At 39.9% G+C, this 13,854-nt stretch overlaps 1 protein-coding gene across 1 annotated transcript; it reads right to left on the reverse strand.

The window, feature by feature from the left end:
• Nucleotides 1–1,650: 1,650 nt before the first annotated feature.
• On the reverse strand, nt 1,651–13,561 carry LOC101730384 (stromal interaction molecule 2). Its single transcript, XM_031904609.1, has 11 exons — nt 13,546–13,561; nt 13,305–13,416; nt 12,178–12,293; nt 11,888–12,065; nt 10,411–10,588; nt 9,239–9,406; nt 7,691–7,791; nt 6,257–6,412; nt 5,487–5,500; nt 5,170–5,371; nt 1,651–4,446 (listed from the first exon to the last, which is right to left on the reverse strand). Exons 1-11 carry the CDS (start codon nt 13,559–13,561, stop codon nt 3,981–3,983), a joined length of 1,707 nt encoding a protein of 568 aa, XP_031760469.1. The 3' UTR covers nt 1,651–3,980.
• Nucleotides 13,562–13,854: the final 293 nt, after the last annotated feature.

Below are 13,854 nucleotides of genomic sequence, written 5' to 3' on the forward strand. Positions count from 1 at the left end.
CCTGAGATTAATCTTACATTTCTTCCCAGTTTATGACCACTACGTGGGTGAACCATAGAGTACTGAAGCTCTTAGTACACGGGGCACAAACTCCACTGTCAGGACCCAACTGGCAACAAAATTATCAGGGCTCCCCCAGAGGCCTAATGGCTAAAAACCAGAACACTATTGGTGGCATGGGGCACTGTGTAACCAGCACAAGGGAGACGTGACGCAGCACTAATGGTTATGGTGACTGCGGGAACCCTTCGCTACGTGGGCAACAAATCTCACAAAATACCTCTCCCTTACACATTTTTCAGCAATTATGCTGAATTGCCACAAGTAAACGTGGCCATACACATGCTGATTCTAGCTGCCGTTATTGGTCCCTTAGACCGATTCGGCAGCTTATCGACCTGTGTATGGGCACTAACGACGGGCGTGCCCGACCGACATCGGGCCTGAAATCGGCCAGATCTCATATTGGGCAGAGTTGAAAATTAGTTGCCGCATCAACGAGCAGATGGACACCTATACCCAGGGCCAAAAGACCGAATTAATCCGATATCGCCCACCCATAGGTGAGGATAACGGGGAAGATCCGCTTGCTTGGCGACCTCGCCAGTCGAGCGAATCTTACCGTGTATGGCCAACTTAAGGTGTTTTATATGCTGCAATGTGAATCTTAGTGAAGGGATTGGTATGGTCAGATCTGAGGCTCATACAAAGCGCAATTTTTTTCTATCAGCCAATGTCCCTAAGGGCCGTGACACACGGGGAGATTAGTCGTGCCACGACAAATCCACTTGTCACGGACGACTAATCTCCCCGCAATACCATCCCACCGGCTAGAATGTAAATCGCCAGTAGGAAGGCATATGTGGCGCCGCGATTTGTCGAAGTTTCCTATCAAGGCGACTTTGGCAAATCACGGTGCCGTGTATGCCATCCCACCATCAATTTACATTCTAGCCGGTGGGATGGCATTGCGGGGAGATTAGTTGCCCGCAACAACGGAGATTTGTCGCAGCTCGACTAATCTCCCCGTGTGTCACGGCTCTAAGACAAGAAACTCAAACTGCAGATGATAAAAAAAAATGTATACTGTGCCAATTTTGTTTTTCCAGCATTTTAGCTCTTATGTACGTATCCTACTTTTCTTCTCTCAAACTTTCTTTGTCCATATTTCACTCACCTTTCCTCACTCGCACTACTTGTCTCTCCCATTCACCATATTATTCTGCCCAACACTTTCTTACCTCTGCCTTGTTTTTTCCATCCTTTTCTCTATGGAGGGAGGGCTGGCCAATCAGTGCTGGGGTTGGCTGGGTCACTCAGGAATGGAGCGCGCAGTGCAGCTAGGGTAAAGCAAGGCTGGGGCCCCCCTTAAGAGCCAAAACTCACCAGGCCTGGGGCTATTGTTCCCCCTGTACCCCCCTGATGGTGGCCCTGGTGTCTTATGCTTTAATGAAAACCGCCTGTCACCTTGCCCAAAAACAAAGGGGTTTTTGTTAAGCACAAAAGGCTGTATGGTGAGCATCCGTTGCATCTTCTCAGGTTGAAAAACGCAGGTGAAAGTATACGCCACACGTTTTATGAACCCATGCAAAGCATGACAATTTTCTGCAAGTCCAATTTTATGGCGCTAAGTAAAAATATGCTTGCCAGAAACCGAATAAATTAGTTTATTGGAAAATGTTAACATCCTGAAATGTAACAGATCTAAATATAGTGATTCAGATTTTAACAGGCAAAACAACAAAATGACACATAAATGGCAAAAGGGGTAGACGTACGTGTCTGTAGTAGCAAAAGTATTAGTAGTTCTTAAAAGTGACTCTGTCTATTATACAACATGTACAAACCTCTTCTGGCAGAGAGAAGAAATCTGGCATTGGGGCAGTTTATGGCGCCCATTGCGCTTGCTAGAAATTGTGGGGGCAGTGCAAATGGATATGGCATATATCTGAACAATACAAATGGTGTCAAGTTCGGAGCTGTGAAAAACACAATTTTCTGTAACACTTTATCCACAATATATAAACCATAAGGTATTCTTTGCACATCTGCATGCTTCTATGTTTATACTCAGTGGAGCAGCCTATCAGAAGGCACCAAAAGCCTCCAACTTTCTTTCTTTCCTGCAGTACAAAGTGTAGCAAATCCAGTAACCCCCTGCCTGTAAACATTCGTCTACTTTGCTTATTTCACTGAAAGGAAAAGTAATGCTTGGAAATGAATGTTTGTAAGCATGTATTACTTGGGGGGGCAGCACCTTTGCTCTGCGCGTGGACGGACAAATAGCCTGTAGCCAAAATGTCAGAACTTGCACGGCTCCAACACCAAAGCGCCATGCTACAGAGCTCATTAAACCAACTGGCAAATATAAAGTTCCACCTTTTCGTAAATGGCAGCTGGGTATGCAGGGCACATCCCTTGGCTGCTATTTAGCTATGGCTTGGGTCGGCTTCCTCACAGCTTGTTTAAAACAAAAACAAACAAACAAAAAAAAAAACTTTTCGCCAATTTCTCCAGGTAGATATTTTGCGTTAGTAAGAGTAGAATAAAAGGTTAAATGGTTCCAAAATAAATATAACATGAATCTGTAAAAACTGACCTTTATTGAAACTGGCACAGCTATTAAAATGAAAATCTACATCAAAGTATTCTAACCGAAGGTACAAGAATGTCCGATATGTGACTATTGCTGCACTACAACTCACAGAGGCCACCTCCAGACTGCTGGCATGCCTGAGAGCTGCAGTTTAGCCACAGCCATACATCCTAGTATTCTAACCGAAGGTACAAGAATGTCTGATATGTGACTATTGCTGCACTACAACTCCCAGAGGCCACCTACAGACTGCTGGCATGCCTGGGAACTGCAGTTTAGCCACAGCCAGATATCCTAGTATTCTAACCGAAGGTACAAGAATGTCCGATATGGGACTATTGCTGCACTACAACTCCCAGAGGCTACCTACAGACTGCTGGCATGCCTGGGAACTGCAGTTTAGCCACAGCCAGATATCCTAGTATTCTAACCGAAGGTACAAGAATGTCCGATATGGGACTATTGCTGCACTACAACTCCCAGAGGCTACCTACAGACTGCTGGCATGCCTGAGAGCTGCAGTTTAGCCACAGCCAGACATGCTTGTTTTAAGTAGATAAGCAACTCATTTTCAAGCATTACTACCCTATTTACTATGCAGTATTGATGCTTTTTTGTGTATTGTCCTGTCACTTTCACCTTTATCACTTGCATAAGGAATCAAGAGCCGGTGCCCTTGCTTAGGCCGAATATTGACATATTTCCCGCCAGTTATTAACACTGCGACATGACAGTGAAAGCCCTGGAGAAAATACGCTCTAAGGCAGGACGTCCATATATCAAAACTCTATGTAAATAATCCTCTCATAGAAAATGACTAGCGTCTCTTGTGGAAATCACATTCTTTAGAAATTCTAGGCTCTACTTAAAAACCCCAGTCTATTTTAAAGTGAAAATAGACTCCCGCCCCCCCACCCCGCTTTCCTCTTATCTCTCAGTTTACAAACCGAACGCAATTTCACTTGCAAATATGCTTTTCCAGTCAGGAAAACAGTAGTGCAATTAGTTTGACTTCTTTCTTTGTTTTTAAGGTACTTAGTCCAGAAGGTAAAATGTCATCACTCTGTGGAAAGATAAGAAGATGCTCCAGTAAACAAGGTACTAAGCAAGCCCGCTTAGGCTTACCATTTGTGTAAGTCCAAAGCGGCTATAAAAAAAAATAAAATCAAAGTAAAAACCCTAAAAGCAGAAATAAATAGACCAAGTGACTGTAAACAGATCCACTTTTCAATGCAATTCAGTGACAGCATGATCATGATAAAATAGACTTCGGAGCATTCCACTAGAACATCCAGTCTGAGAACTCCGAACGGAGTTACATTCCTAAAAATACACAAGTTTTCAAAGTTTAATGGCCTTTTTTTTAAATGACTTCCTTTAAGCTTTACTTTGAGATCTTCTTTAAAAGGACTTTGATTTTTGATTGTTTTTTGTTTTTCTCTCCATTTTGGGACAGCTCAAGAGGCGTGGTCTTGACAACAGGAATTCCGTGAACTTCTTGAACGGGTTTGCTATCATTTGCATTGGAAGGGAAAGGTGGTAAGGGTGGCTTGGGGGAGGGTAAAATGCCGGAGAGTTGGTGCATGCTGCAGGACTTCTCTAGAATGCCATTGTACACCTTACTGGCTGGGCTGAAAACCATGCTCTGGCTCTCAGACAGGCCCGTGGCATCAGGACATGCCTTAGGAGCCTCTGCTGCTGAAGGAGAATCTCCGGATAAAGATTCCTCGCAAGAGGTTTCCTCTCTTGAGATCTTCCGTGCATTCACCTGCTGCACTTCAAAGCTGGACTGTCTTCTCCCCACTGAAGAACTTAGAGAGTCACATTCAGAGCCAGTGTCTTGAGTTCCCCTAAAAGTATAAAAACACCCAATTAATTCATTAAAATAAATACCGCTATCATTGCTTAAAGACTACCAACTGCAGATATACATTGGTTAATAACATCATGTGGAAGCCAATGTCACTGGTGTTGTTGTCCATAGCAACCAATCAGCAATTAGATTTAAACAGTCACCTACAAGTTTGAAAATAAAAGCAAAGATCGGATTGGTTGCTATGGGCTATGACCATGTAGAAAGGATGGTCCAAGTGCCCCAGCCCCTCATCAATAAATTGGAGGCCATGCTGGCATTCATGGATGCCACAAACAAAAACCAAACTGAAAAAGTATTTATTGAAAATTACATTTTTACATCCAGCATCCCCAGTGGCTCTAAATGTTTCATGCCCCAAGGGTCATGGAAATTTGTAATTATAATTTTCAATAAACATTTTTTTCCTTTACCTTTGTGGAATCCTTGAGCGCCTGGATGCCCCCTGATTTGTTGTTGTTGTTCATTTGCCGCACTCCCATAGAAGCTCTAAGCAGTGGCAATTTCACACATAAGTGATACATTTCTCAGCAGCATCAGAGGAATGCCAGTAACTAATTTGCCAGTCGCACTGCTATAGACTTGTGAAGCTCAGCAACATGTTATATAAAGGGAATGTCTATTTTTTTTCAATACTTTACATTTATTCTGTAAAAGGTTACTGCTACTGGAAGCAGTATTTGTGACCAAGGTTTCTTACCACTGCTTTTCAGCAATGAAATAAATTGCATCCTCCTCTTCTTCTGTGCGGTAAAGAGCTGGACAGCTGGACACTGATAGGATATCAGGATCGGGTGATTGAAGGATTTGCTGGGACTGGGGAGAAGGGGGAACGATACTCCTTCGATGGCGACACACGCTGCTGCTTCTTGAAAGTGTCCCGTGAGTTTTTATGATGGATCCTAAACACAAGAGATTTTAGAACATGGCCATTAGATTGTATTGTATTGACATACAAAATAGGGAAATATGTCATTGCATATGGTTCTTAGTGATGTTGCTTATATATTTTTATACTTTTACATTTATAACTCAAAGGCAAAAGAATTAGTAGGAAGTATGCCAATCCATATCTTGCACATACACAGATATAGGGGGCACATTTACTAATCCACGAATCCGAAAAAATTTGTATTGGAAACGAAAATTTCTGAACTTTTTCGTATTTTTCACGTCTTTTCGTTGCGAATTTTTCGTATTGAACGATCGTTAACGCCGGGAAAACCTTTCTGACTTTGATCCTTCAGTGCATGTCTGCATGGGCTCGATCAGTGCACTTGCGCATGAAAGAATGTTCGTTGCACAAGGAACGTTCTTTCGTTCAATCCGAAAATTTCGGTAAGGTGACGAAAAGTCGGGTAAATTACGAAAAATTTGTGACGGCGACGAAAAAGTCGCAAAAATACCGATCATTATGAAAAAAACGCATTCGGACGCCTTCGGAGCGTTCATGGATTAGTAAATGCGCCCCATAGTGTTACACTTCTAAGTTTGGCCACTCATATCCCATTTTGGTCGACAAAAAAAGTGTACCATGTTATGGACAATCAGATACAATGTGACGGAAGTAACTGGTGGGCAGAGGCCTTTGGCAGGTAGTATGACTGTATTCCAACAATCTCAGCATGGCCTCAGTTTGCCAGTCTCTGACACACAGCTTTGCCATTTAATAAGTGACTGAATATTTATATGGACACTAGGTGGCTCTGTTTGCAAATAAAACAGTTATAACTTACATATGTATTTATGGCAGCAGTATGATATCCAAAATGCTGGGACAATGTTAAGAATCACAATCTGACTGTAGAACTAAAACACTTATAATGTGTGTGTAAGTAGAAAAAAAGACAACATGCACTATTGGGAAGCCGCACATCTTTTCTATCTGCTGCCAGCGATACAGCCGTTCTCTCAAACAGGTTGTCAGCTCCGATAGTGCTTTCCTGTGAAACAGTTACCTTGAGTTATTTATTTGTTTGGTATCACATGCAAATAGTTTTAAGCTGGCCCCTCTGTCCCACCATACCGAGTCATCAACTTATTGGCCAGTATACAGGGCCTGCAGAGAAGTGGTCAAGTTTTAAAGACAGAATGCGTATCCGCACATTGATACAGACCTCAACCCACAGGTCTCAGTAGGCCCTACTAATTGATCTGATTGTTGGTTGGTTCAGCTGGATGTGGCCCAGCACATAAGTGGCCAAATTAGGCCCAGATGTGCTTGCTCAGTGACATTGCCAACAACAGGACCTGGATATGTAGGGCCTTCAGATTCTGTTGGTAATCTGACTTAAGAGAAGATCTAAAGGGGGATTTATAAAGTGCACCTAGGCTCAGTGATAAATTCTGACAGTGTTGAGAAAGCAATATGCAGAGCTGTGCCTTGTGCTGCCTGCATATTAAATAAACCCTGAAGCTGTCAGCAGAGCAGTTCTATCTAAAACTAAACTACTGTGCTGAAAACCATAAAAAACTGCAAATATAATAACATTTGAATTTAAAAAAAAAAATGAAAAATTATGATTTGGCCCATTACTACCCCATATTGGCATAGCTACTTTGGATCTTCTTATTGATCAACTGTACAAAAGTTTTTTGTTGACTATATACATTTTGGTTTATCGTCCTCTTTTTGGATTTTATAAATATTTTCCACCTGTCACTGCATATGCGGGGTGGATGGCATTCGTCACTGCATCCATAGTGAGGGAGTGGTGCTAGATTTTAACCAGAGGGAAGTCATCCTTCTTATCAAAACAAAAAATACTTTTCTTTGAAGAGCCACATAAATGACTGAACATTTTATTTTCCTCTTTAAATAACTACATTTAAAAATGTAGTTGTAGCAGCATTATTATATGTTCCATTACAGGAGATGTGCTGACTGTAAGGACAGAATGAAATAATGTTGCCTCCTATCACCCTTGGTTCACATGAAACTGGCGTATGTACATTTTTTTCGTTAATCCCGACAGTTCATATAGAGAGTGTATGACAATTATGAAACTTAAAATAATGAAGATATTTCCTTTCTTTGCTTTACACATTCCATAAACCTTTAGCATAATGGCTACAGAAATTACAGTGTGGCTCTTCATTCACAAAGTAACTCATTATTGCATTTTCTGAACACTTCACTTTCTTTATGTTTTCTGTGTTGATAAAACCAAGAACAGAATGGTAAATGCCCACTAGGTAAATTACAAATTCCCATTACTTACTTTGCTTCAAGGATTTTATGGTCCACCTCATCCAAGGAGGAACTGTGTGCAACATGCAGTGTCCCAAACACTGTGCTTCTCTTCTTCTTTATTTTCTCTGCCTGGAAAGCAAACAACATGCACTTAATTGGGACACAAAAAATAATTATATTAGTAAATGTTTAGTGCTTTAATAAGTATTTACATTAATTGCACAATAGGGGAAAATAACTCTCAAACCTTATATCTTATTGTGATATTTCTATGCAACTCAAATATGTTTTCTAAATACGATTTTGTTAATGAGAAAAGATGGATATTTAAATATCGACCAGCCCTGGCTCAGCATTTTATTTTCTATAAATATCCTAAAGTTATTAGCGTGCTACTAATTATATGCAAGATACAGTACACAGATTTGTTTCTCAGGCACGGCCAGTGCCTGCCCTGTCTAGCTTGCAATCTAAGTTTGGTGGCTAAGGCGGAGGCATATTAAGTGACATGCCCAAACCACAAGGGAATTACAGAAGGAGAATAAAATCAGACACCCATCAACTGGCGTATAGAGAAAAACACCAAGCAGTGTGGTGCATTTATAGGTACTGCAGCTAGTTTCACAGAACTGAGCCCTCTCTTACCTTGCAAAAAGTGGAATTAAAGTTTGCATTCAGATACCAAATAACTAATCCTAAACTCTAATTGGTAATCCATCTGGGGGAACTTTTACTTACTAGCCAAAAACAAAAAAAAGTTTCAAAGCATATTTCCAAAATGTTACTAACCACTAAGATTTGCTACTGCCCCCTACTGGTGCAAGTAAAGCTTTACCCACTATAGCTTGCCTCTGCCCTCAAACATGACACAGCTGGCAGCTTCAGATCTTGAAAAGGGCAGATGCTACATAAAAAATATACTTGTAAGTCTTATGGTTTCCAAAAAGTTAAGAAGAATATGGCGTGGCATTGCCGAAAAACTGTTTTATTATTGAAAAAGGCAGAAAATACACCATTACCCTTAGTCCTCCCAAGCACAGATGCACTATGGCGTGCCCCTAATTCTACATTCATAAAAGGCAGGATATCATTTCAGAAAGTGCCTATTTAAGAGTAAACCATGTCATGAAGATACAGTTACCCAGTCATCGGGTTACATCTTGTACACAAATCATTTTATGAAATTTAACAGAAGTAGGGCACTTAAAAATAAGTTTAGAATCCCATGGACTAATAAAGCTGTCTGGATACAAGAGGTATCACAGCATACGTACTTCAGCAGCACATTGCAGAGTTACATTCTTGTTGGCACATTTAAGTAGAGGCTTATCAGTAATAGTTTCATTAAAATAAGTAATAGTTTCATTAAAATAGGGAAGGGAACAGGGCAACATTTTTTTTGGGGGGGGGAGACAATAAAAAAATAAGAACACAACATATGTTGAATAAGACAGTTTAGACATTATGTGGTGGCAGAAACTAAAATTATAAAGTCATTTTAGGACCGTGTCATACACACACACGCACGCATTTTTATACATAGATAGAAAATTCTTTGCCTAAGACTTAGAATTACCTCATCTTTGGCAATGGCAAGATGCATTTCTGCATTTTGCTTCTTTATATTATAGTACTGTACTTCCACCTCATGTGTTAATTGAAGCCATTTTTGCAGGGTTTCGGGAACAGACCAGTTGCTCCGGAGTTCAAATTCCTTCTCTGCTTTTTTCAGAGCCATGCGAACCTGTAACCAAAAATAAAGTTATTAATATCCTTTATTTCATGGTTATTGATTGGTTGTGTAGCTAAAAAGCTTGTATTGAAAGCTCATCTGTCATCAGGTATATATGCCCGCACCAGCAAGTGCCACCATGTGCCACCATAGATGCAGTTTGACTTCTAACAAATAGTTGCGATCACTGATTCTAGAGATAGTTTGGAACTTGGCAGTGTGTACTTAAAGCAAGCAATTTGTATGCACCACAATTCAGCAGTCACTAGATACCTGGGAGTTTGTGCGCCCTGTATACGGTTGCTCCTAAACCTTTCACTTTACCTACAGCTGACCCAGGGCAGTTCTAGCAGGAAGGGAAAGGTGGAGTCCTATGATTTATCATATTAAAAGTCATTGGGGCTCATTTATAATCACAATTTTTTACCTAAACAGTAACCCATAACAACCTATTAGTAATTACTTTTTTCTGCAGCAGATAAAACAGCGAAAGGAAATGTTTGATTGCCATGGGTTTACTTCCCAAGGGGCTCATTTGGCCGTGTTTGTTACTGAGCCCCAGAGCTCCATTGCATACATATATATGTATCCTGAGAGGTTAAATCAATCTTACCTGTACTGGTCCCTCTTCTGCATATTTGAGCCTACTCAGTTCACATTCTGCCCCTTTCCTCAGCTCCTGGAGCCGACGTGCATGTTAAATGAGCCCCAGAGCTCTTCCATATGACCCATTCCACTGTTTAAAACGGTCAGCAATGAACAGGCATACAATAGCCAAATATTTAAGGCCATATATATATATATACACCTTAAGGCTTAAGGGGTTCCCAACCGTTGAGCCACAGTCAAATGTAAAAAGACTTGGGGAGCATCATAAAAGTTCATGAAGGTGCCAAATAAGGGCTAAGATTGGTGAGCAACATGTTGCTGCCATAAGTTATATGTCAAATTCCTTAACTAGCAAGTTGGACCTGAACAATGTAACAACATATTCTGAGAGGTTAAACCAGTCTTACCTGTACTAGTTCTTCTTCTGCATATTTGAGCCTACTCAGTTCACATTCTGTCCCTTCCCTCAGCTCCCGGAGCCGATGAGCTTCACGTTTAGCATCACTGATTTCGTCCATCATTTTACGCTCAAGATTTTGCTTCTCTACTGCCACTGTCCTATTCTCTTCTTGAGCTTTTTCTAGTCTGGAAGATTAAAGCAAACAAAAGAGAAACTTAGACATTACAAAGATTTTACAGCAAAGTCACAGTTAGACTGACTAGCAAGATACCTCTGCAAGCTAAAATGGGGCATGGCGAACACTCAGTTCATTCTGACAGATAGCACTGAGAGTTAAATACTGAGAAAACACAATATTTAAAGAAACCCAACATCTTATTTTTAATGACCGATTATATAAAGGATATTGCGTGTCATTCCAAACACAATTCTTAACCCCACACACATTGTAGGGAAGTTAAAAGTACATGTAGCTCTCATTAGGCATTTACTATTCTCTTTACGTAAAGAAAAACAAGAGGAATAGGAACTTAGATAATAGTACCACTAAACTCCCCCCATTAAAATTGTAATAGTCAATCAACTCTATAAATGTAGATTATAATATATAGTAAATAATGTATTCCCTGTTGTAAAATATAAGGATATTAAAAGTCAGAGGAGTTCCATGACCATAAAAACAGAAATGAGGCCGAAAGCCAAGTGCTTTTATACAGATCATGGTGTCTTCTAAAATCTTTATATTTTATAACAAAAGGGGGTACATTATTTATTATAATACACAAGTTTCAGCGACTCATGTGACATTGTGAGATATTACATTACTAAGCAGCGATTATCACAGATGACAGCATATTCATGGTTCTTGTGTTTTATATATATATATATATATATATATATAAAGTAATGGACCTGTTATTTGGAAGGCTTGGGACTTGGGGTTTTCTGGATAACAGATTCCATTATTGCTCACATAGGAATATTTTACAGCATTATACCCCATATATAATAAAAGGCACTAAGTTTGACTATTAGCAATAACCTGTAGCAACCAATAAGACGTTTCCTTTTAAAACAGGTGGCCAGTAAATTCTACCTGCTGATTGGTAGCAATGGGTTATTGCACCTGGGCAAACTTAGTGCCTTTCATTACATAACCCCCTGTGCATTTATAACATAAAGTATGGCCAGGAATGGAATCTAATACATAGGAATGCTTGATACTACATTCTCTGTTTTCAGCACAAGACAGCTGAATCACCCATAGTTTGCTGCTAAACTGTTCGGTGCTCACTTTCCCTACTTCCAAATACTATTAGATATAAAGGGGAAATGCCACAGTTGACTCTTTCATTGCAGACTATAAGAACAGTACAAAGAACATGGACAATTTGATCTAACAATGGTGCAAAAAAAAATAAAAATTTGTAAGATTAACCTATATAACCATATAATCAGACATTTCAACCATTCCCTGACTGTACCTGTCCTGAAGCTCAAGAAGACTTATTTCAGCCTTCTGCAGACCTTCTAAATCCTTCATCATCTGTGATATGTGCTCCTTGGAAGTTCTGTTCTGTGAATAGGCAAACCAGCAACCTCCAACTCCGATTACAATAGAAATGGTCAGGATAAAATCTTTTACCCAGTTGTGTGGTGGTCCTAGATAAATGCACAAAGTAAAGCATAAATAACACAATTTATAGCAACACTGAAATGTTCCTGTTTGGAAGCAATGAATAATAGTTACTGTGCCAGTAGTTTCTGTACTTACTTGTTGGTGGCCCGAATAACACTACGTCCAATGCTTTCAGCTGAAATTTTTGCCTGTGGCTCCGATCGGTAATTTTAAGTTGTGAGATCATTAGCACAGGCTCATTAACAGCTATTCTGTAAACACAAAAACAGTTCATATTTATATTCACGAAACGATCATATTATGTATGTACATAGAAGCATCATTAACTCACAGTGGTATTTAAAGCAAGGGACTTCTGTGCTCTTTTTACTGCAGCAGATGCACAACTCCCTGCACTCCAACATCATTCCCCGGCTCTTGGCATGCTGGGAGTTGTATCTGGGAGAGGCACACACTGAAGAACACCGGCTTAGAAAGACAGCATTCTGACCACTTATTTGTTTGGAAAACAACTGAGTACTAAAAGAAAATTCCTGTCAAGTAAAAATTAAGTGTAAGTCCTGACAACAAATAAGTTAGGAATGGTAACCCTCTAGTAAATACTCCGTGCCGCTGCCTTTCATACCCACTATCACTCATCTTAAAGTGATACTGACACAAAAAAACTACTCTTTAAAATATTAATCTACATAAGTTGCCTATAGGTCATGTCCACAATTTTTTTGCTGATAGGGCTGCTTTTGTAGCCAATTGTTACTTCACAAAACATAAACCTGACTGTTTTGCCAACCTGACTGTCCCATCTCAACCTGTCAATTACAGCTTCTAATGCTAACGGCCTCCTGCTGCACAAATATGGCAGCCCCCTCATACAGGAACATGGGGGATCAGATAGGTGATGTGAAAGCATCCTGAAATACTTTTATGGCAAAATTATAAAGCTCATGCAAAGACAGTGTTATTATATATTTAAAAACAGTTTAATTTTAGATGGAAGTATCTCTTTAAAATGGCCATGTGCTGAAAGATCTGCTCATTTGGCCAAATGATCAAGTCACAATGTAGGCCATGGAGCGGAGGACCACATCAAATAACCCCCTGTTTGTATTAATCTATTCTACTGTACAGCGCTGCGTACATAAGTAGTGCTTTATAAATAAAGATATACATACATACATACAAATAGTAAGCTTGAATGTTTCCTTTAATGATGAAATGCAGTGGGCCTACGCTGTGATAAAATCAACAGGTAAATAAGTTACCTTGGCAGAGCTGTTCCTTTGACAGAATTCTCTCTAAAGTTCTTCTCATACTGAGGAAGCTCCACAAATTCCAGCAACCACTGCAAAGTCTCCTCTTCAGTCCAGTTATGAACTGCACAGAAACAGAAAATTTAGGAATATACAAATACAATACATTAAAAAAGCATCTGTACTGGATAACTCCATAAAAAGGAAATCCAATTCTGAGGTGTCGGACTGATGGCCCTCGGGTTGTTGTTACCTTCAGAACCCACCATCGTCAGTCAATGTTGCCATTGGCCACGGCAGCTTGGGTTTTAGTTTTAATGAATGGTGCAGACTAATCTCTATTTGAAAACGTTCTGATGTGCGTTTCCAGACCAAAATTCATCTGTACGAGTATCTGGTGTCTTTTCAATATAATTAATTACAGGTAACTCAGCAAGTTTAAGCATTTTTATTGGTGTTTAACATATATATACCCTCAGGTAAGGTCAAGCTGTGCTCCTCCAAGGTCATGGTTACAGTAAGTTGTATTTACTAAACCCAATAAACCCAAAAATCTATAATT

The sequence above is a fragment of the Xenopus tropicalis genome, chromosome 1, assembly GCF_000004195.4.
Source record: "Xenopus tropicalis strain Nigerian chromosome 1, UCB_Xtro_10.0, whole genome shotgun sequence".
Classification (NCBI taxonomy): Eukaryota; Metazoa; Chordata; class Amphibia; order Anura; family Pipidae; genus Xenopus; species Xenopus tropicalis.